This window comes from Canis lupus, chromosome 9, assembly GCF_048164855.1.
Source record: "Canis lupus baileyi chromosome 9, mCanLup2.hap1, whole genome shotgun sequence".
NCBI lineage: Eukaryota > Metazoa > Chordata > Mammalia > Carnivora > Canidae > Canis > Canis lupus.
Window position 1 is genome coordinate 4,448,705 of NC_132846.1, and position 23,673 is coordinate 4,472,377.

The 23,673-nt window shown below is 41.0% G+C and overlaps 1 protein-coding gene across 2 annotated transcripts; it reads right to left on the reverse strand.

Moving 5' to 3' along the window:
* Positions 1-1,962: 1,962 nt before the first annotated feature.
* DAD1 (defender against cell death 1) lies at positions 1,963-23,047 on the reverse strand. 2 transcript variants are annotated; one of them, XM_072837848.1, is made up of 3 exons: positions 22,675-23,047; positions 15,203-15,377; positions 1,963-2,210 (listed from the first exon to the last, which is right to left on the reverse strand). In XM_072837848.1, exons 1-2 carry the CDS (start codon positions 22,883-22,885, stop codon positions 15,247-15,249), a joined length of 342 nt encoding a protein of 113 aa, XP_072693949.1. In that variant the 5' UTR covers positions 22,886-23,047; the 3' UTR covers positions 1,963-2,210; positions 15,203-15,246. The 2 variants fall into 2 exon arrangements, with proteins under 2 accessions (XP_072693949.1, XP_072693951.1); XM_072837850.1 differs by lacking the exon at positions 15,203-15,377 and having other exon boundaries at positions 22,675-22,997.
* Between the last annotated feature and the right edge of the window lie 626 nt (positions 23,048-23,673).

Consider the following 23,673-nt stretch of genomic DNA (forward strand, 5'->3'; position numbering starts at 1 on the left):
AATCTGTATATTTAAAGGCTCTGAACATTGCAATGCTTTCCTTGATAAAACTCTTTTAAGATTTATTTTTTTCAGAGAGAGAGCAGGAAGAGGGGCAGAGGGAGAGGGAGAGAGAATGCCAAATAAATACTCTCACCCCCATAGCCCCATTGAGCATGGAGCCAGAATGCAGAGATTGATCCCACAACCCTGAGATCATGACCTGAGCCGAAACCAAGAGTCCAATGCTCAACCAACCGAGGCACCCAGGCACCCCTTTAAAATTCTTATTCCCAGTTTACAATGCATTTGCCTCAAAGTTCAGACATTCTTTTTATTCAAAAATACCTATTTATCAATCCACACAAAATAATCTAGAAACCACTTGATAAAGCTGTATCTAATTACAAGGGCACCTCAGTGGTTCAGTCAGTCAAGTGTCTGACTTTGGCTCAGGTCATGATCTCCAGGTCCAGGGATGGAGCCCCACATCGAGCTCCCTGCTCACCAAGGAGTCTGTTTCTTCCTTTTTCTCTCCTTGTGCTGTTTCTCTCTCTCAAATGAATAAATATATATATTTTTTTTAAAAGGCAAATTACATTGCTCAATCATAATTCAGTAAACTAGTAGTATTCCTAGGAATTGTAAGATACACCAAAATTTGAAAATCATTGCTCTAGCTCAGTGCTTCTCAAACTTTAATATGCACATGGATCACATGAGACCATGTTAAAAATTCTGCTTCAGTAGGGTCTGGGGTGGGGCTTGAAAGTCTCCTTTTCAACTAAATCCCCAGGTGATTCTGCTCATCAGTGAACTACATTATGAGTAGCAAGAATCCAGAGGAGGGCTCCTCCAGTTTGGCTGCACATGAGAATTAGCTGGGCAGCTGTACAAAGTACAGATACCACTCTCAAAGATTTTTATTTAATTGGTCTGGGGTGTGACTTGGGCATTGAGATCTCCTTTTTTTAAGTTCCCCAAGCGATTTTTTTTTTAAGATTTTTTATTTATTTATTCATGAGGAACACAGAGAGGGGAGAGAGAGAGGCAGAGATACGGGCAGAGGGAGAAGCAGGCTCCATGCAGGGAACCCGACGCGGGACTTGATCCCAGGTCTCCAGGATCACGCCCTGGGCTGAAGGCGGCGCGAAACCGCCAAGCCACCCGAGCTGCCCTCCCCGAGCGATTTTAATGAGCCATGAATTTGGAGAACCTCTAGAGCACAACTCATCATCTCAGTAGTCAGCTAAATTTAAATAGTGGAATTCTCAGCATAGCTTAGGTCCTATATATGGCACCCAAGATGGAAACAGGATTGTTAGCATGATACATATAAATATGCCTAGACTTCAGCCAGCAGATCTATTGCTCTACACAAGCTGTGTTGGGACTTTTGGTCTTAAGCAAGTGACAGATCAGATCTTCAATTTCTTCCCATATCTAATGAGGATTAGAGCCCCTGAAAGTTACAAGAACAAAATGAGAAAATATTTGTGCAAGTGGTTTGGTGAGGACTGTTATCTATCAACAAACATATACACAACCCTTACATTTTGCTGACACTGCATATTACATATTTCACTTATCTATTTTTTTTTTTTTACATATTTCACTTTTCACCACTAAAGCATTTGAAACAGATGTAAATGTGGAAGCACCCGCTTAGTTCCATTTCTAACAAAGTGCTTAATGATGCAGTTCCAGGAATGCATTGTGTCATAAGCACAGAACCACCTGTAACAAGTAAAGGATTAGTAAAGGATTACCAGCCTCAGGGAAAAGACAAAGGACTGTCATTTCCCAGGGCTGTCAGCACTGCCTTTTGTCATTAATTTCAGATACACTTAATGAAAACATGGAAGTAGATTCCCAGTTGCAAATTATCAACTCCTAAAGAGCTTTTCAGAGGACTGAAAGAAAAGGATTTTAATACCAATAAAGAATTAAAAAGAGAGAGAGAGAGAGACAGAGGCACAGGAAGGAGTGGCATGGAGTTTTTTAATTTGGAAGGCAAAAAGGTTACACTTAATGGGAAGCAGAGGTCATGTTAATAAATGCTCATTACAAAGCTGCTCTAACACAGAAGCAAGGAAACTTCTCTGGGCTCTCCACCTACATTTGAAATCAGAATCAGTATTTAAGTATAAATCTTATTTTTCTTGAAGAAAATCCACATGTCCAAGTTGCCATCTCAAAAGTTCTCATCCAAGGGAAGTCAAAAAGTGAACCTAAAAGAAAGAAAAAGAAAGGTAAAAGAGACATCCAAGGTTTTTAAAAATGTCTTACAATACCAGAAAACAGGGCCCCAAATCCTTCAATCTAAATTCTGAACCCACAAAGACAATTATGGGGCTCCCAAGTTCTAGACAGTATTCAAGCCATGCTAGAACAACCAGAATAAAGCAAATATTTCTCACAGAACATTTTATAGGGGTATCCATAAAAATGAATGTTCCAATCTGAATCCCAAGCACACCACGGCAAAATTTACTAGGAGTGGCAGGCATGGGTTCTAATTCCAGCTCTGCAATCAATAAAGCACACAACTTTATATAAGTCACCCTGACCTCTCTAGCTCACAGAATCTTGGGAGGTGAGGAGGGCTGCAAAGAGGTTTTCTGGATCTAAAAAGCATACAAAGGACTAAATTTCAGTTAGAGAATAGGGGGTAAAAAGGAAGAATTTCAAAGGAGAAAGAGTAGAGAAAAATTCCCAATCTCAGATTTAACAAAGGTCCCAAAATAGAAGAAATAATTTCATTTTCATTGAAAGATAAGGTTATTTTTGGCAAGAAGGTAGAGGATAACTCCCAAGAGAAGCAGCCACATTGCTGGCCACATTGCTGGCCACACAAGACTGCAATCTGTAGGCTGTGAGATGAAGCCCTCCCGCAAACCCAGCAAACCTTTTCAAGGCCCTCCAGGAGAGCTGTCAGCCTAGCGCAATGCAACATGGGTGCAGCCAGAAAGTGGCCCCTTAGCCTTAGAGGCTCCAACATTCCTAGCCATCAGCAGCCCTTTTTCCTGCAGTGTGTCATTAAAATACTGCGATCTTCTTTCCGTGTCATGACTTGAAAAAGGTTGGAAAACACTACCTTTCAAGAGCTGGCCTACCCTGGCTGGTAAAACACATCACCTTATTTTGCATACTGGTTCTGGTGACCTGGAGACTCTAGCATCAGAACTTAAAGGAAAGATCTTATTAGACTTCCAGCCAGGGTGCTTTTATTTCACTAACAAGGGTATTTAAAGAAATGATATAGAACTGTAGAACATTACTACATCTGAACTGTGAAAAAAGAGCAAAAAACAGGGAACAAAAAGCATTCATAGTGCCAACCAGGAACAAACAGATCTATTAAAACTTAACCTACTCACTCCATCAAATTTCCTTTTCTTAAAAAAAAATTTTAAGCAATCTCTACACCTAACATGAGACTCAAACTCACAACTCCAGTATCAAGAGTCGCATACTCCATGGACTGAGCCACCCAGGTGCCCCACTCCATCAAATTTTTTTTTTAAGATTTTATTTATTTACTTGACAGAGAGAGAGAGCGCGCATAGGTAGAGGAAGGGGGAGACAAAGAGGGAAAAGCAGGTTCTCCACTGAGCAGGGAGCCCCGATGTGGGGCTGGATCCCGGGATCCCAGGATCATGACCTAAGCCTAAGGCAAACACTCAACTGACTGAGCCACCCAGGTACACCCACTTCATCAAATTTCTTAAAGCAAACTCTCTGGTTATAGAATGCATCAGTTCTAACGGCCGAGGTAAGCAGACTAGAGCATTGGGCTTTTCAGTGAGGAGTCTTGACGCAGAATTTTAAAAGAAATCCTAGGTTTAGCACGAAAGTCAAGTTTTGAGATTTTCTGGTATTAAAACAGTTAAATCTAAGACACTGGGACTGGTTCATTTAGAAGGCAAAAATGACTCATGAGATTAAGTCTCTTTAATAGTGGTTTTCAGAAAATTCTATTTAACAAAAATCTGCTCCCTTCTTTTAAGACAAAACTACATTTCCCAGACAGTATTCTAAAAGCAGTGGATCTAAGATTCTTTGAAATGTTAACTCAACAAAATTAGACTATGCCACACTCAGAAGAATGCTTCAACTGCTAACCAGGAGATAAAGGTTTTAGGAAACTAATAAAATTGCCTCCCATGATAATTGAGACATGCAAAATGGAAGACACCTACTGAGAAAAGTTCACATGACTTCTTCAGTCTATTTCACCCATGCAGAAAAGACCGTGCCATGTGATCAGTCTGTTCTAATCATCTTAAAAGAAAGTCAGGCACAACACAAAGTTAAAAATAATTATTCTCTGTAGAGATACAAAAGATAATGCCAGACGGGGTCATTTCTATTTGGAATCTGTATTCTTCTCCAGTACTCTCTCTATTCAGACACCAGCACTAAGTAGATACACTCAAATACTGATTTTCCTTCAAATACATCTCATCCTGAATATCCTGATCACCCAATTAATAGTGAAATTAGAGAAAATGTGCATCAAGACCATTCTGCAGAAATTCTAGGTTCTGAGCTCAATCTGAATCACTATACTTTCAGAAGGGAAATTGTGTGTTTCTAAAGATGACAGGAGCTTTGTAGATCAACTAGTTTGATCCTCTCGTTTTATAGATGAGGAAGCAATAACCTGGGAGTTTAACAGATCTGTCTAGAACTGTGCTAACACTGAAGCCACCAGCCATACATGGCTATCTAAACTCAGTTAAAAAAAATGAAATAAAAAATTCAGTGCCTCACTCAGGCACATTTCAAATTTTCACTAACAACATGTAGCTGGGGGCAGCTGGCTGGCTCAGTCAGTAGAGCATGCAACTTTTTTTTTTTTTTTTTTTTTTTTTTTTGAGCATGTAACTCTTAATCTCAGGGCTTGTAAATTCTAGCCCTATGCTAAATGTAGAGATTACTTAAAAATAAAATCTTAAACAAAACAAATGAAATCACATGACTAGTGGCTACCATCCTGGATGGCACAAACCTAGAACACTTCCCCATTGTAGAGTTCTACTGGAGAGCACTGAGCCCACATTATCCTCTCTGGATAAAGTCAGGTCTCCTGATCTTTCTTGCGTGTCTTCTGAACCCAAGATGATCAACTCTGTAGACACATTTTTTTAAATTTATATATGTATGTATGTATGTAAATCTCTATACCCAACGTGGGGCTCAAACTCACAACCCCAAGATCAAGAGTCACACACTCTTCCAACTGAGCCAGCCAGGCACCCCACAGAAACATTTTAGATAGCCTACTTTCGTCTTATCAATCTCTCCTAAGCTTTTCCTATTGAAAAAAGATGTTAATATTTTTATGAAAACTTAACAAAAAGATGTAGATACCCATTATCCAAGTCTCTGAACATAATAGAGGAAAAGGAATATAAAAGTTCAGAGTCAAAATGTTATCAAATTCCCATGCAGTCACTACTAGCTCCAGGGCCTGGACAAGTTAAACTAAATGCTGGTTCAGTCAGTGGAGCATGAGACTCTTGACCTTAAGGTCATAAGTTCGAGCATCACATTGAGTATAGAGCTTACTTTTTAAAAATGTAAATTCCATCAAGGTTGGGTTTGTTTTTTTGTTTGTTTTTGTTTTTTTGTTTTTTAAGATTTATTTTAGAGAGAGAGAAAGAGAGAGTGTGCGCCGCGCTTGAGCAAGGCAGGCAAGGGCAAAGGGAGAGGAAAGAGAAACTACCAGGCTCTGCACTCAGTGCAGAGCCCACTGTGGGGCTGGGTATCACAACCCTGAGATCATGACCTGAGCCAAAAAACCAAGAGTTGACGCTTAAATTGACTGTGCCACAAAGGCACCCCTTCACCAAGGTTTAATTACCTCATGCATAAAATGGGAATACTACTATTCATCTAACTCCATCACGGGGTTGGCCATGAGGATCAATGGATTAACATTTCTAGGAGTGTATGTTCACGTAGGAGCGTATGTATGTACCAGGAGTCCCACAAGCCTGGTAATGTGCTAACTATAAAACATTTTTTTTTTAAGATTTTATTTATTTATTCATGAGAGACACAGAGAGAGAGATAGAGAGGCAGAGACACAGGCAGAGGGAGAAGCAGGCTCCATGCAGGAGCCTGACACGGGACTTGATCCCTAGTCTCCAGGATCACGCCCTGGGCTGAAGGTGGCGCTAAACTGATGAGCCACCCAGGCTGCCCTATAAAACATTTTATAAATGTTATCTAATTTTGTAAAAGGCCTTATAGAAACATTGTACATTTTGTTATATACAGCCACACTAACTTTCCACCTCCTGTGAATGGATAGTGGAAATCTGGTAATATGAATAAAAAGCAACACTTGAAGAAAACAAAAAGCAAAGATCAATTGAGGATCCACACAAACGGTATGAACTGCCTGAAATACAACAGGAATTATCGTGAATTCTAATAACCACAGGCTGTAACAGCTGGAAAAGACTGATGAACATCCAGGTTAATTCCCTCACTGTTGTAGATAAGGAAACTGGGCCTTAGAAACAAGCTTATTAAAAAAAAAAAGAAGAAAGAAAGTAAGAAACAAGCTTATTTGTCCAATCAACTAGTTAACAGAGCAAAATCTACAATGCAGGTCTTCCAACTTCTAGTCTCATGCTTTGCCCTACCCTACAGCCCCTTCCTAAGAATTTTTTCGTTGGCTTCCTTCTTCCACAGCATTTTCCATGTCTTAGCATCCGTGTAACTATGATTTAGCTATTTTATAGCATTTTCTTATAGTTGAAATTATTTATTCATACGCTCACTCAACAAATATGCATAGTGACTATTAGCCCCGTGCTATGCCTTCAGGGAATTAAGAGTTCAGTGGAAGAGGGAGGTCTGGGTGGCTCAGTGGTTAAGCATCTGCCTTCAGCTCAGGTTGTGATCCTGGAGTCCTGGGATAGAGTCCTGTGTTGGGCTCCCCACATGGAGCCTGCTTCTCTTTCTGCCTGTGTCTCTGCCTCTCTCTCTCTCTGTCTCTCATGAATAAAATCTTAAAAAAAAAAAAAAAAACAGAGTTCAGTGGAAGAGAGAGGAAAGCAAACAAACCATTTCGTAACTATTGGGTAAGTGTAGCATTAGAGGTATGCACAGTGGGCTCCAGAACAGGCTCTTATACAACCTGGGGGCTGGGATGACATGGAGTAGGAATCATCTGAGCTGCAAGGATGGAGAAATAAGGCAGGGAATTAGGGCAGCTGTGAAATTCATAAACACAACAATATTTGATTTTTTTTTTAAACTGGTAGCTTTAAATAGACCAAATACAAAATAGAGCTCAATCACCAATTCGTCATTAATTAATGGGTTTTTTTTTAGTAAATAAAATAAGTAGGGCAGCCCGGATGGAGCAGCGGTTTAGTGCCGCCGGCAGCTCAGGGTGTGATCCTGGAGACCCGGGATTGTGTCCCACATCGGGCTCCTTGCATGGAGCCTGCTTCTCCCTCTGCCTGTGTCTCTGCCTCTCCCTCTCTCTCTGTGTCTCTCATGAATAAATAAATAAAATATTTAAAAAATAAAATAAAATAAGTAGATTCAGCATTTTAATAATGGCTAAAGAATTCAACTCCCCCTCCAACTGGAGAAAAAAGGTGGTTGGAAAAAAAAAAAGATCATACTGTATGCTTAGCTCAAAATACGTTCTACAAATTTAGAATAGGTCTCTTTTTGGGAACTTGGTGGCTAGATCTAATTCAATATAAGATGAAATGTCAAAGAGAAAGTGGAATAAAAACTAAAAAGCTCCCCCTAATCAAAAAATTAAAGATTACTACCGTGGATTTGGGAACAAAAACAGGTCTAGAATGAACCAAAAAGAGAGCTCTTGAATTGACAAAATAAGAAAAGGAAATAAAAGGAAAATCTGTGGGTCTCCATGCACTTGATGTCTTTCCTGGTTAAGGAAATCCCTGTTGCATGACCTTCTGTGCCTAACTCCACACTGCCCACCTCTGGTCAGAATGTAAAGCAAACCCCCACCCAGCACCTAAGTCCACTTAGACCTCTGCTGCCCTCCTGTGACTAGAAAGAAACTAGATTTTATCACAAAGGTATCAGTGGTCCCCCTCCCATTCAACTTTTCTTTTGCTTTGTAGCACATTCTTAGCATATGAAATGTGCAACCCACTAGGTGGCAGTACAGCCTAAAGAATAATACCTCGATTCCCTTCCAGAGGTAATTTTCTGACACTACACGCTAGCACCCGTTTATTCAAGGTTTCACTTTCCATAGTCATAGTTCCTGCAGTCGGTCACAGGGGAAGCAGATGACCTTCCTCCTGTCATACTGTCAGGTCCATAGTCGCCTAACACTATGTCCCAATGCCCACATCACCTCCCTTGCTTCATCTCATCACACAGGCATTTTATCATCTCCCATCATCAGAAGACAGATGGATACAGGACAGTAAGATATTCTAAGAACACATTCACAAAACTTTAATTCCAGTATACTACTATAACTGTTCTATTTTGTTAGTAGTTGCTTTTAATCTCTTACTGTGCCTAACTGATAAACTGAACCTTATCACAGGTATATGCATACAGGAAAAACACTAGTGTATGTAGGATTCAGTACCATTGATTTCAGGCATCCACTAGGCGTCTTGGAATGTATCCCCCACAGGTAAGAGACGACTTCTGTACTTTACTGATAAATTCAAAAAGTTAATTAGCAATTTTTTGGGGAAAGCACTGCTTGTCAGAGTTCTGTTCTGCCCAGCCCTGTCAGTCTCCTGGTTCCAGCCAGGATTAAACACTATGAATTTTTAAAGATCTGTGGGAGAATGGCCTCCATTGCAAAAGCAAAGCAACACTAACAAGATTTTAACAGGAGCATTTAAGCATTTGGCAAACAACCTCCTTCCAGACTGAGCATGTTTCCAAGCTCAGACTTGTCCCTTTTTTTCCCAGTTCGCTTTCCCTCAGATCCAGGGACCATGTATGTCATGAGGAACTTTCCTGCCCAAAGTGTTACCCAATGTAACTATGTCCCTATTCATTTCCTTTCAGAATATGTTATATAGGCTGACAATTTTTGAAAAAAAATTTCACAAAGAGACATGAAGAAACAACACAGTAAATATTTACAGATACCATGTAAATTTTAAAATATTCAAATCTCCTGAACTTCTGTGTCATACATTCATTCAAAACAGATTTACAAAACACACACAGACACACACACACACACACACACACACACACACACACAAAACAGATTTACAGGGGGCACCCAGGTGGCTCAGTGGTTGAGTGCCTGCCTTTGGCTCAGGTCGTGATCCTGGGGTTCTGGAATGGAGTTCCACATCAGGCTCCCTACAGGGAGCCTGCTTCTCCCTCTTCCTATGTCTCTGCCTCTCTCTGTGTCTCTCATAAATAAATAAAATCTTAAAATAAAAAAAAAAAAAAACGGTTTACAGCCACCTAAAGTGCCAGACACTGATCAGCAACTCCAAAGCTCATAAGGAGCATTTTTTACTTCTGCATTTTCAAAAGTGGGGCACCTGGCTGGCTCACTTTTGATACCAGGGTACAGAGTTCGAGCCCCATGCTGGGTATGGATGTTGCGTAAAAATAAAGTGATTTTGGGGATCCATGGGTGGCTCAGCGGCTTGACAAACTTAAATAAAGTGATTTTGTTGGGGTTTTTTTTAGATTATTTATTTATTTATTTATTTATTTATTTATTTATTTATTTATTCATGAGAGAGAGAGAGAGAGAGAGGTAGAGCGCGCACGCACGAGTGAGACAGAGACCTAGGCAGAGAGAGAAGCAGGCTCCTCACAGGGAGCCCAATTCAGGACTCTATCCCCAGATCCAGGTCACAGCCTAAGTGGAAGGCAGACGCCCAACCGCTAAGCCATCCAGGTGTCCCAAATAAAGTGATTTCAAATAAGTATTATTTAAAAAATAAAAATAGAGGCTCATGGGTGGTTCAGCCAGTTGAGCGGCTGCCTATACAGCTCAGATCATGATCTCAGGGTCCTAGGACTGAGCCCAGCGTCACTCCCTGCTCAGAGGGGTATCTACTTGTACCTCTGCCCCTCCCCCTGACTCATGCTCGACACGTGCTTGCTCACTCTCTGTCAAATAAACAAAATCTCTAATGAATAAATAAATATTAAATATATGTATGTATGTCATGAGTTTATTCTTGGCCCTGGGATAGCTACATATAAACAGTGCTGCCAACTGAGTGGGTCTTTACCAAAGGATGTGTTTTCAAAGGCCACAAAAGCTGAAGGTTGGAAAAGGCTGTGTTAATAGATCTAGGGTTGTTGTTCTTTTTTTAATATTTATTTATGTATTTATTCATGAGAGACGCAGAGACACAGAGGGAGAAGCAGCCTCCATGCAGGGAGCCCAATGTGGGACTCTATCCTGACACTCCAGGATCATGACCTGAATCAAAGGCAGATGCTCAACCGCTGAACCACCCAGGCATCCCAATAGATCTAGGTTTTACAATAGTTCTGGCTGAAGGAAATCATCATGAAACTCAGGTCTTAGAGTAGAGGGAAGGAATGGAGACTAGACAGCAATTCAAAGGGAACTTTAGCTGATAATCTACAATATCTAGTATGTTCAAAATCTTTTTTTTTTTTAAGATTTTATTTGAGAGAGAGAGCAGAGCGATAGAGTGAGCACAAGCAGGGGAAGGGCCAAGGGAGAGGAAGAAGCAGGCTCCCCACAGAGCAGGGAGCCAGATGGGGGTCTCATCCTAGGGGGACTCATCCCAGGACCCTGAGATCATGACCTGAGCAGAAGGCAGATGCTTAAACGACTAAGCCACCGAGGTGACCCTAATATGTTCAATATCTTAATTCCTCGTAGTGGTTGGTTATAATATTCTCCACACTTTTCTATATTTTTTTAAATTATCATAATAAAAGCAAAGAAGGAAAATAATTAAGAGGAGAACAATGATAAATACTTTTTAAACACATTTAATTCTGCAATTGCCAGATACTTTATAGTAAACAAATTTAAGCAAAAATAGAGTATAAAAAATTCTTTTGAAGTCAGACTGGATTATCAGACTCTCTTATAAATGGCACTAGCAAACCTATCTGAAAATAAAGACACAGAAGAAGCACTTGAAGCTTGACCTTTGGTGAGTTCTCACTATCTGTTAATTTATTTACTTATCCTTGAATAAATTTATTTTTTACCTCAATGCCATTTTCCTTTAATCTTTTTTTTGCCTTTTTCAGAGTAGCTCTTCATTTTAAATGTCATCCCCCAATTCATGCAAGAACAGTACACTATAGATGTTTATTCTTTTTACAACCAACCCTCAATGTACTTGACAGGTATGGAGAATGTTCAATCTGTTTTGGTCTACCTTCTGAGTTGGTATAAATACTGAGAACTCACTTGGAAACTATTTTAAGTGTTTTGGCACACTACACACAGAGCTGAGTTAGAAGCACATATGGGCAAATAGATGGATGTTTAAAAATTAAAAACGGGATGGGATACCTCGGTCGCTCAGCAGTTTGGTGCCTGCCTTCGGGCCCGGGCGTGACCCCGGGGTCCCAGGATCAAATCCTACATCAGGCTCCCTACGTGGAGCCTGCTTCTCCCTCTGCCAATGTCTGCCTCTCTTTCTCTGTCTCTCATGAATAAATAAATAAAATCTTTAAAAAGAAAATTAGAAGTGGGACAGTATAAACTGCATCAAATGAAAGATCTGTGAAAAACCTTTCGGGCAGTGTCCCAGAGAGAAGGATTTTTCAATGAGCATATGCTCTATAAATAATTTAACACTGTAATCTAGGATTGGAGGCTCTTGCTGTACCTTGGGCCCATAATTCCCAGCTGAACAGGTGGCCGTTAAGTTCTTAATATGGTCTGCAGTATGCAGTTCCTGCTGAGCCTGCTTTTATTGCCTCTGTTTTTGTCATAATTTTGAAATTCTAGGCTCTCTGCAGCAGAGTCCTCTGCCGATCACGACAGGCCTAAGAAATCATTTTCCATGATTTGGTATCTCCCTGAGCCTAGAGAATATCCTTGAATTGTTTGCTCTGTTCCCTTCCTAAGCATACACATGACTCATCTAGAAAAGAGTAATTTTAGCAATCTAAAGTAAGACAGAAAATTTATGACCTTTCCAGCAAGGTTACTATCAGAGAGCGTAAGAGTGACTCATGAGGTTTTGCCAAGGGTAAAGTCAGCACTGTTGGTTTGTTTTCTAGCTTTGCTCAAGGAGTTATCATTCTCAGACACTCTGTCTGCTGCCTCTGCTCCCAAATGGCACATAGCTAGCTCCCTTCTCTGGACTCCCACAGCACTGTGTTCAGATCTTTGCTGTAGCTCTAACTATGCTGACTTCCTTTTTTTTTTTTTTTTTAATTTTTTTTTTACTATGGTGACTTTTAACTGCTGTGTTTATAGGCCTTCTCCCCTACTAGAAAAGTTAAGAGCCACATTTTACTTTTGTTTATATTCCCAGTAACAAGACATGACTGGCACACAGAAGATATGGTAAGGGGAGGGATGGGGCACAACTCAAGTCCTAATCAGGTCTCCAAAGAGTTAAACTGTATTAGAATAGTAGAAGGAAGCACTTCTCAAACTTTTCACCAAAATAAACCATTTCTGTCAACTTACCACTACCCAAAGTGAAACCTTACCTAAAAATTAAAAAATTAAATAAATTAAAAAAAAAAAGAAACCTTACCTGAATTAACAACTGTTTTTTGAGGCAATTATCAGTAACAGAAAGAATTCATACAACACGGTAAGTTAATGGATTCATTCATGCCACAACTCATCTATAGTCCTTATCACATAGCATAGACTTTATACATGGTTGCTAATTCGTGTGTTATACTGCTGATTAGTACAAAAATGATAGATCTCCGGAAGCCTGGGTGGCTCAGCGGTTGAGCATCTGCCTTTGGCCCAGAGCGTGATCCTGGAGTACCAGGATCGAGTCCCACGTCAGACTCCCTGCATGGAGCCAGTTTCTCTCTCTGCCTCTCTCTCTCTCTCTCTCTCTCTCTCTCTCTCTCTCTGTGTGTGTGTCTCTCTCGTGAATAAATAAATAAGAATCTTAAAAAAAAAAAAAAAAAAAAAAGATGATAGATCTCTAAGTAGTCACAGAAATAGGTCCATCCTGGGATATTCTTCCCTGCCACAAGATAACATTTCCTAAGGTTCTTTTTTTCTCTGCCACCTAACAGCAACAACACTAAATTATGTAGTGGAAAGGCAAAGAAAAAAGCACATTCATTCATAAGTAAGCTAGGTGGGGTGCTGGAAAAGCACTAGGCCAAGAGCACCACTGGCTAAGGCATTACTCTGCAAAGTAAGAGCTGTGTGCCCACAGAATGCCTGTTTTCTCATAAATAAAATAGCAGTGTTGGGGCTCCTGGGTGGCTCAGTTGATTAAAAACATCTGCTTTCAGCTCAGGTCATGATCCTAGGGTCCTGGGATCCAGCCCCACATCAGGCTCCCTGCTCAACAGAGAGCCTGCTTCTCCTCCTCCCGCTGCCGCTCCCCCTGCTAGTGCTCTCTCGTGCTGTCTCAAATAAATAAAATCTTAAAAAAAAAAAAAAAAAAAAAACAGGGATCCCTGGGTGGTGCAGCGGTTTAGCGCCTGCCTTTGGCCCAGGACACGATCCTGGAGACTCGGGATCGAATCCCACGTCGGGTTCCTGGTGCATGGAGCCTGCTTATCCCTCTGCCTATGTCTCTGCCTCTCTCTCTCTGTGTGACTATCATAAATAAATAAAAAATTAAAACAAAAAAAACAAAACACAAAATAATAGTGTTCACATTCAGTTTGGAAAAATCATGTACTTTTTTTTTTTTTTTTTTTTTTTTTTAAGATTTTATTTACTCATGAGAGACACAGAGAGAGAGAGGCAGAGACACAGGCAGAGGGAGAAGCAGGCTCCATGCAGGGAGCCTGATGTGGGACTTGATCCCGGTCTCCAGGATCAGGCCCTGAGCTGAAGGCAGCACTAAACCGCTGAGCCACCCGGGCTGCCCACTCATGTACTTCTTAGAGATTTAGGATTCACTTGGAAGGGAGAGATAGAGAGAAGGGCATACCATACTTGAAACAGAAGCCAAGCAGAGAGAGCTTCTCAATTCTGTCAATCAAAATAAATCTGGCTCCATTGCTGCTTTATATATTGAGATTCTACATAAGAGTTTATTTAGGAAAAAAAAGGAGCTCTACTGCGAATAAAGGGAAAATGGCAAATGAAACAAATGACATCTCATCCTATATATATATATTTTTTAAGATTTTTTTAATTTTTTATTAATGATAGTCACAGAGAGAGAAAGAGAGAGAGGCAGAGACACAGGCAGAGGGAGAAGCAGGCTCCATGCACCGGGAGCCCGATGTGGGATTCGATTCCGGGTCTCCAGGATCGCGCCCTGGGCCAAAGGCAGGCGCCAAACCGCTGCGCCACCCAGGGATCCCTCATCCTATATTTTAAAATCTCTCAAGTTAATCCAATTTCCTCATTTACTTCCACTTTAGCACACATATTATTAGTAAATGGGTATAGTCATTCATTCAGCATATACCAGATATCTATCAGGTGTGAGCACTAGACTAGGTACTAGAAGGGATAACTGCCCAGCATTTAAAGTTATCTGAGATCAAAATCAGAAAAAAAAATTACAGAGCATATCTGTAGGTAGAACCTACAATTTAGGGCAGCCCCGGTGGCCAAGAGGTTTAGCGCCGCCTGTAGCCTGGGGTATGATCCTGGAGACCAGGGATCGAGTCCATGTTGGGCTCCCTGCATGGGGCCTGCTTCTCCCTCTACCTGTGTCTCTGCCTCTTCTATCTCTCTCTGTGTCTCTATGAATTTAAAAAAAAAAAAAAAAAAAAAAAACTTAAAAAAAAAGAACCTACAATTTATGTCTATTCCAAAATTTTAGTTGTTTTTATGGAGTTATTGGTGTAGAAATTAATGTACTAAGAGAGGAACTTATTTTCTGTTCTCTTAATGATTTCCAAGAACAGTGAGAAGGGAAGGCAATGACCAAGAGAGGCAGCACCAATGAATCATGATGATAATGCATACTTTGCATTCTGATATAAAATTCTGCAAATGTCTTATCAGCAATAGAACCTTGGTAACCATAATCAAAACTAGCCACACTCAATTTCTATTCCTAAAGCAACATTATGGGACAAGGGCTATATCACTACTTACATTCTTCTAGTCTCCCACTCCCCAGTTAAGTAAATGGGAATAATTCAGCCAACGAAGTTCATTACAACAAGGTGCAGGATGGTGCTGGCAAACAGAAAATCAGCAAAGGCTCGCTCTGGGGAGATGCCTTGGAAATCTGCTTTGTTCTGTGGGTTGATCTGTATCCTGAGGCAAACTGCACAAGAAGCAAAACATGAAAATGATTATCTAGAAATATAAAACATATGACTGTTAATGAACATATCTATATGCTATGTCCCAATAATTCTAACAGAAACGACACATAAGTGCATCCAAAGACATGTACCAGAATGATGCCCATGACAGACCCAAACTAGAAACAATATAAATGTCTCTCAACAATAAAATGGGTAAATTATGGCATATGCACACAATAAAATGCTATACAGCAATGAAAAGAACTTCATAATATGGATACTTCCCACAAATATAGTGTTAAGCAACACAATTCAGATACAAAAAATACATGCTGTATGATTCCATTTATATAAAGCTTAACACAGGCCAGTCTACAGCAATACAGGTGAGGATACTGGTTTTAATCTTTCAAGGGAGGAGGAATGGCTGGCAAAGTTCAAGGAGGAGGCATCTAGAGTGCTGGACATCTTCTGTAGCTTGCTCTGGGTGCTGGCTAGATGGGTGAATTTAAGAATTCATAATTGTTCATTTATGTTTTGTGCTCTTCTTAAAGTTAAAAGAAAAAAATATGACTTCCCAGGCTAAAAACAAAAAGCTTACTCTGAAAAAGATACATATAACCAAAATATCTTCAGAACTCTCTTATCGCCCAATTTAAGTTTATAATTGCCTCGAATGGGTAGCAGTAACAAAGCGGCTGGGCTGAATGACAAAATGTTATAAAACTGTGAACTATTTTCTAATAAAATGTGTATAATACTGGATAGCACAGAGTATAAAATCCTTATATCCATGAGAAATCTCATAGTTACAACCTTTGATCTTAAAGTTCTAGTAACTGCTCCTTTCAAAAAACTTGAGACCTAAACTACACAACTTTGACCAAGAACTCTCTCTAGCCACATTCTATCTACATCCTTGAATACGCCAACCTGATACGTTAGTCATGGTCACATTTGACATGAAAAGGAAGCTCCAGAAGTACAGTTTTCCAAAATATCTTTATGCCTGTGTTAAATAATTACACTACCTAAGAAAACCCAAATCTGCTTCAGGCTAGCATCCATCCCATCACCAACCAAGAAAGAAAATGACCTGAGAAAATGACCCAAAGATCAGAAAACTACCAGACTAGTTCTCCAGAGGCCATCACCATGGCAACAGTTTTCATTATGCTTAAACATGTAAATAACACTGTTCCACTGATCTTTTCAAGCACCTGGACCCTTCAAAATATGAAAGACATTGAAGCAAGGGCAACCAATTAAAATCCTGCTTTGGAGAGTACAGACTGGTTCATCCACTTGAGAGAGATGACAATATCCATTAATATTTAATTTTTTTTTTACTTTTTGGATAAGGAATTTATCTTACAGAACAAAGAATTGCTAACAGCATGTTCATAAAGTTGAAAAAAAAAAAGTGCAAACAGTCCAAATGTCATCAAGGGGATTTATTTCAATAAATTACACTACCGACATGCAATGAAATCTCATACAATTACTCAAAAAAAAAAAAAAAGATAAATTCTCTACATGTTGATAGTAAAGATATCCAAGATATATTAAGTTTAAAAAAAGCCAAAAATTATTCCATTCCATATTTCTCTTAAGAAAACAAGTTATCATTATTTTCTCATTTCTTTTAGTTGGAACCTAGGAAAAATTTGGAGAAATAGATACCAAATGATTAACCATGGCTATTGAGATGGAGGGTAGGGATAGAGTAGTGTTTCAGGAAATGCAAGGGGACAAGAGAAGCTCCCCATGAGGGTGAATAAGGTAATGAACTGATGTGTATGGTTACCGTGGCCATAGTCACCCAGCTTATTTTAATGACAACATAAGAAATCAAAGAGTCTATGGAGACGGAAGGACCTTGGAGTTATAAAGACCAACACCTATTTTGATACATAAAATGTCCAAGAGGTGGGGATGGGCATACTGGGGGAGGCTGATGTCACCTAGGAAATTTTCCAAAGTATACTCACCACACCCAGAATCTGACAAGCCATCCCCAGTGGAAAATTACAAATCTCCCAGAACCTGTGTTACTGACACGGATGTCCTATAATCTCAGATGCATTAAGATATAAAAATGGCAAAGAACATCTGTTTAAAAAGCTCCTCCACAAATGATCCTCCATTCTCTCCCTAAACACTTCCAAAGATGGAAATTTACTACCTCCTAAGGCAGCCTGCTTCACTTAGGCCGTTCTAATTTAATCTATCTCCTTAAATGTTCATTCATCCAGCAAAATATTTACTGAGCACCTATTATGTGTTAGCATCATCCTAGGTGCTGGGAACATGGCAAAGAACAAGAGAAGAGTCTGGCTCCCAAGAAACTTACACTCCAACAGAGAGAAATACGTAAGTAAATAAACAAGGAAATACCAGGTAGTAATATGTGCTATGAAGAATATAAAGCAAGGTAATAAGAGAGTGACTGGGAAGCTATTTTTATTTGGTAGTCCCAGAATATCTTTCTAAAAAGGTACTGCTTAAGACCAAAATTTGAAAAATAGGAGCCAACCATGCAAAGATCTAGGGGCAGAGCATTCCAGGTAGTAAGAACAATCTTGACATGTCTTAGATGTAATAGGTCAGATTGACTAGACCATAGTGATCAAGGCTAAGAGGGAGTCAAGGGCCCAATCCTGTGGAGTTTTGTACGCTTTAGGAAATGGAACATTTCAGAGTTTTAGCAGATGAGTAAAATAATCTGATTTATCATTGTTAAGGTTGCCAGAACCACAGCAGAGAATGCTTTACAGACTTAAAGGAGCAGAGGAACTACACAGGCTGAACAGGCAGCCAATGGCAGTAAAGATGAACATAAGTGAAGAGATACAGGCTATATTTCAGAGAAGACAGGGCTTGCTAATGAAATAGAAGTGGGAAATAACAGAAATAAGGGATCAAGAAAACCTCCTAAAGTTTTGGCTTCAACCAACGTACTGACTGGTGAAGAGGCAGATGGCTGGGTGGAAAGGTTCAGTTTGTAGTTTCATACCAGACATCAAATAAAGATGCCAAGTGGGCAACTGGATTTACTAATCTGGAATGCAGGGAATGGGTCAGAACTAAAAACATAAATGGGGCAAACTGTAGTTACAGAAAGATTATTTAAATCCATCTATGGAAAGAAATTAGAAAACAGAAGGGGTCTATCACCATGTCCTCAGAGAAGCGTCTAGCACAGAGTAGGAAGGTAAAACCAATGACTTGAGAAGGAACAACCGGGAGAGTGTAGTGCTACAGAAGCTTCAAGAAGAAGAAAGTCCTTTACACAGAAGGCAGCAGCCAACTATTTTAAATGCTAAATGCTGCTGTGCATTCAGACAAGGTAAAGTAGATGGCCACTAGGTTTGGCAAGATGGCAAGAGTAGTTTCATCAGAGTGGTGGGGCTAGAGTGGGGTAAGGAATGAATGGAAACTGAGAAAGCAGAAACAGCAACTAGACTATTCTTTTATAGCATTCTCTGATGATGGGGAATAAAGAAATAGAATGGCAGCTGGAGGGGCATCTGGGGCCAAACATTTTTTATTTGGACAATATTAGAGCATATTGTATAACGGGAATGACCCAACAGAGAAATACTGATAATGTAGAATGGAAAGATAATTGCAGAAGTTGAGTCCCTGAGGGAGCAAGAGAACACTGGATCTTCTGCCCAAGGAGTTGACAAGAAAAGGACACACAAACCATCATCATGGGAAGTAAAAGAGTGGGGGTATAGATGCAGATGGGCTGCTATGATTCCTTGCTGGGAAGATACAAGGATTCCTATCTACTTTTTAGTAAAAAAATAAAATAAAACAAGATCTCAACTGAGAACAAAGGAAAAGAGGAAATATGGAAGAGTTAAAAGAGAAGTATAGATGGAGAGGAGCTAGCAACAGGTATGAAAGATTTAGAAACAGGACTCTCAAGCACAAGGTTAGCAAACTTCCAATCCCTTGGATAATGGTTATGGTAGATAATATCAGGGCCCATAAATCTAATAGATAATGCCCAAAGAAATGCTAGACCCCAGTCCACGTGGCCCAATAGTTCCTATGAGATAGAAAATACTCTGGATTAGGCCTCCTTGCCTTTCAAATTCAAACTGCTTTTGGATTTGTAAACTGGAAGAAACAACAAAACTATTTTTGTTAAATCCAAAAAGCCTGGGTGGCTCAGTCAGATAAGCATCCAAATCTTGGATAAGCATCCAAATCTTTCTAGCTCAGGTCATGGTATCAAGTGGTAAGATCCAGCCCCACATCAGGCTCACTGCTCCATAGGGAGTCTGCTCAAGATTCTCTCTCTCCTCTGCCCCTCCCTTCCTCTAACGTGTGCATGCTCTCTCTCTCTGAAATAAATAAGTCTTTTTTTAAAATCCAAAATTGTTTCATATAGATTAGGAAATAAAATAGATCAAAGTTGTAAAAATGACTAAACTGGTTTCAAGATCAAAGACGCTTTAAAAAGTCTTCATGTTTTCCACTTATCTCTTAAATAGCACTCTGAATGAGCAGAAAGAGGGATTTCACTTAGGTAAAAAAGGAAACTAGAAGGGCTGCCAACCTGGGATGTTACTTTAACAAAGGGACAGATGTCCCCAGCTAGAGATATCTAACTATAAGATAAATAGTCAGCTGCTAAGGAAATTTTCTAAGAGCATATGCTTAACTAATACATGCAAGAGGAATGGAAGAAAATAGCCTGCCAAAAAGAAATTAGGAAACTAAACTAAATAACATTTCCCTCCAACTCATCTAGTGTAGGCACACCAATTCTAAGTCTCTCCCTTACTTGGATTTTTTTTTTTTTAATCTGTCTCTCCCAGTGGACACAGGAGAACTGGCCGGCTCAGTCAGAAAAGCATGCAACTCTTGGGTCTCAGAGTTGTGAGTTCAAGCCACAGGTGCATGAGTACCTGGGTATAAAGATTGCTTAACTAAACTTTTAAAAAGTGCATGAGTACCTGGGTATAGAGATTGCTTAACTAAACTTTTAAAAATAAATTAAATTAAATTTGGGGCACCTGCATGGCTCAGCCGGTTAGGTGTCTGCCTTCAGCTCAGGGGACCTGGGTTCTGCATAAGGCTCCCTGCTGAGCAGGGAGCCTTGCTTCTCCCTCTCCTCTCTGCTCGTGCTCTCTCTCACTATCTGTGTGTCTCTCTCACTCAGATAAATAAAATCTTCTTCAAAAATTAATTAATTTAATTAAAAAATCTTTAAAAATCCTTAGCTTTTCTATTACCTACAGAATAAAATCCTTGGCCTGACCCTGTCAAAGCTCTAGCATCCAGCACTACGTAAACATTGAACAGAATCTCCTACAATTCCCATTCTCCAACTAAACGGGGCTCTTCCAACAGGGAAAAAAACACCAGAAAATGAGAAACCCAGAACCATAAATAGATAAAAGGCTTCCCTTCCCAACAATCCAATGAAGGATAAACCCCAAATTTCAAATTTCCCGTTTAAACAACTCCTTTGAAGATCTGGGTAACAAACGGCAGAAGAGTTAGGATCTAGCAAGGGCAATGTTGTCAAAAGAAATGAACCTTTGATGATGACTATGAACTCTCATGAATCCTTTCTTATCCTGAAGCAACTTCCATTTCTCTGGCCCAATTACCTGTTATCTAAGAACTTTGGAAATCCTAATCCCCCATATTGACTCCACTATCACTGTGCCTTTGCACTAGACATTCTCTTCAAAAGCAAGCTAGGACTTTTCACTGGGGAGGAGGAAACGGAATCTGCCAACTCAATTTTAGCTACAACAGCCCAAAAATAGGACTTGGCATAAGAAAAAATTATCTGTTCAAAAGAAAATCTTCTGCTTTTATCACACTAATCTACAACTGTAGTCCATACCCACTCCTCAGTAAATCAGTCTTCCATGTAAGCCCTGAGGAGGCATTCTTAACCTTAGGCTTATGAAGCTGGGGTGACTTCAGCAAGAAACTTTCTTTTCAATCAACTTAGGCCCCACCCCACTCCTACTCTTGCAGACCTGGAAGACAAAAATCATCAAATGGAAGTCACTAGAGGTTCTCAAAATTCCTTCTCCGGTCTGGATAATACAATTTTTAGTTACAAGCACCCTGGATTGGGGGAGGCGGGAGAGGCAAAGGGGGGATGCAGGGGGATGGGGTAGAAGGTCTGATATCCAGAGCAAACAGGGTAGGCTATCTGGTGTATATGACGGAGGTAACATCGGAACTCCTGATAGCCCAGATGCTGCCACAAAGAACCAAGTCTTGGTCATCTAGGACAAAACCCAAAGATCATAATAAAACATCCAATTCACAGGCTATTAACTCTACAACTCCAGACCGGCTAGTACACAAGTCATTAAGTCCTTAGGCTTATTTTAAGTTCTGAGAAAGAAGGTGGAGTATCTCTGGTATGAGTCTGAGCTAGCATTTGTGTAAAAAGCATTCTACAGCTCTATAAGCTGAGAACCACTATAAATGAGCAATTCTAATGCTGTATTTTGTCTCTGCCCCAAATAGACTGTAAATTCACTGAGGACAAGAAACAGAAACCTGATGCACCTCCAAAGCTAGTACCCTCTGTTAGACTCAAAACACAATTGATGGTCTGATAATAATCACACTGGGGGAAAAAATGGATTCTAACATGTTCTCAAAATCAGACAGAAGACGATACCAGTGACTGGAAGGGCCCACCTGGTGCCAGGCTAACTCATGGGCCAAGGCTGAACTTAGCATTCACTAGAGTTCCTACTGGGCAAGAAAGGTCAGCTTTTGTTATATACGGCAGTCTACAACGTATCAAATGCTGGGAATCAGAATAATAACTGCTAAAATAGAGCTCTGTGAATAAAAACGGAGTTCAGGATACTGACACAACAGCTTTATCCACAAGAAAGAAGTAGGAGCAGCTGAAAGCCAAAGTCAAGTAAAGGTTGATTCAACAAGCGAACCACCTATGCTCCTATTTCTTACACTGTTTCACTAGCGGTTAGCAGTGATTAGGTCGAGGTGAGAGAGATACTTCGGAGTCTGCTTTTCCATTTTAAAGCTCTACCCATTTTAAAGGTATGTTAAAGCCGAAGTGAACGCTGAAATGGAGTTTTCCTGGAGTGAAGCGGGTTTCTCCAGAATTCCAGAATCAGGCTTGTGGCAACCTTTCTGAGCCTCAATTTCCCCTTTCACAAAAGAGGGCAATGCAGGCTCCTCTCGGGACTTCACGGGGCGGTGATCTGCTATAAAAGAGAGTGACGAGGGAGGAAAAGCAGCGCACCAAAGTAAACACATTATTACTGCGATTACGTAGAGAACCATTACCCGCTAGGATGAAGCTCCCCACACAAGAGATGAAGCCCGAGAGAAAAGAGTTGAAGGGGAAGGTCCCCACGAGGAGGCAATAACCGAACTGCAGCGCCCCGGTCAGCAGTATGTACAGGAGGTACGCGTCAAGCAGCTTCAGGCGCTGAGGCGTGGAGCTCAAGTACTCCTCTAGGAACCGCGAGATAACCGACGCTACCGACGCCGACATGACTACACACTCGCTTCTCGGCCTGCGCTCCCCGAACGCCCGGCGAAAGCCACGGCCACCCCGGATGTAGTCCGTAGCCTTGACGCCTGCGCACCTCTGCAGCCCCGCTCCGCCCGCCCCGAGTCGCCTCTTTGCGCAGGCGTGTACTCAGGCCCGGGCGCGAAGCAACTACCGCGCAGACGCAGAGCACATCTACAGACGTGGGCCACGGCCTGCTAAAGCTAAGGCGCCTGCGCAGTGGATCTGATCCGTCCCTGGGCCGGAGACGTGTGCTCTTTCCGTCCTACTTCCGTGGTCAGGTCGGTGACGCCCACAGTTGCTCTAGCAACAGGATACTGTGGGAGGAAGAGGGGGACAGGTTTTACAAAGGACAGCGTAGCCACCCGAGGGTTCCGGCTTTCTTTGGCCCACCCGCGTCTTCAAAGATTGAGTGTTTGGATCTACTGTGAGGCAACGCCTGGCGTCCTCGGGGTTCAGTCGCGACGCAGCCCCAGCTCTGTTAAGGGCAAATGCCTGCCCCAGATGATTAGAGCAAGTTACGTCCGCCCGCAGAAAGACCCACCGCTGCTAATCGCTGCGCAGGCACTAGCTTAGGCGGGGTTATGGGGGGAGGCAGCTTGCCCTCTACCTGGCCCTGAGCGGGACTTGGGATTTGTCCCTGGGAGCGCTAACGAATAAGCGCGGTACACAGGGAACCCCAAGTCCGCAGGCATTCATTAGTTCAGCAAATATTTATTGGGCGCCTCGTGGCGCTGTGCTAAACTGTAGGTGCCGTCCGGGGGGGGGGG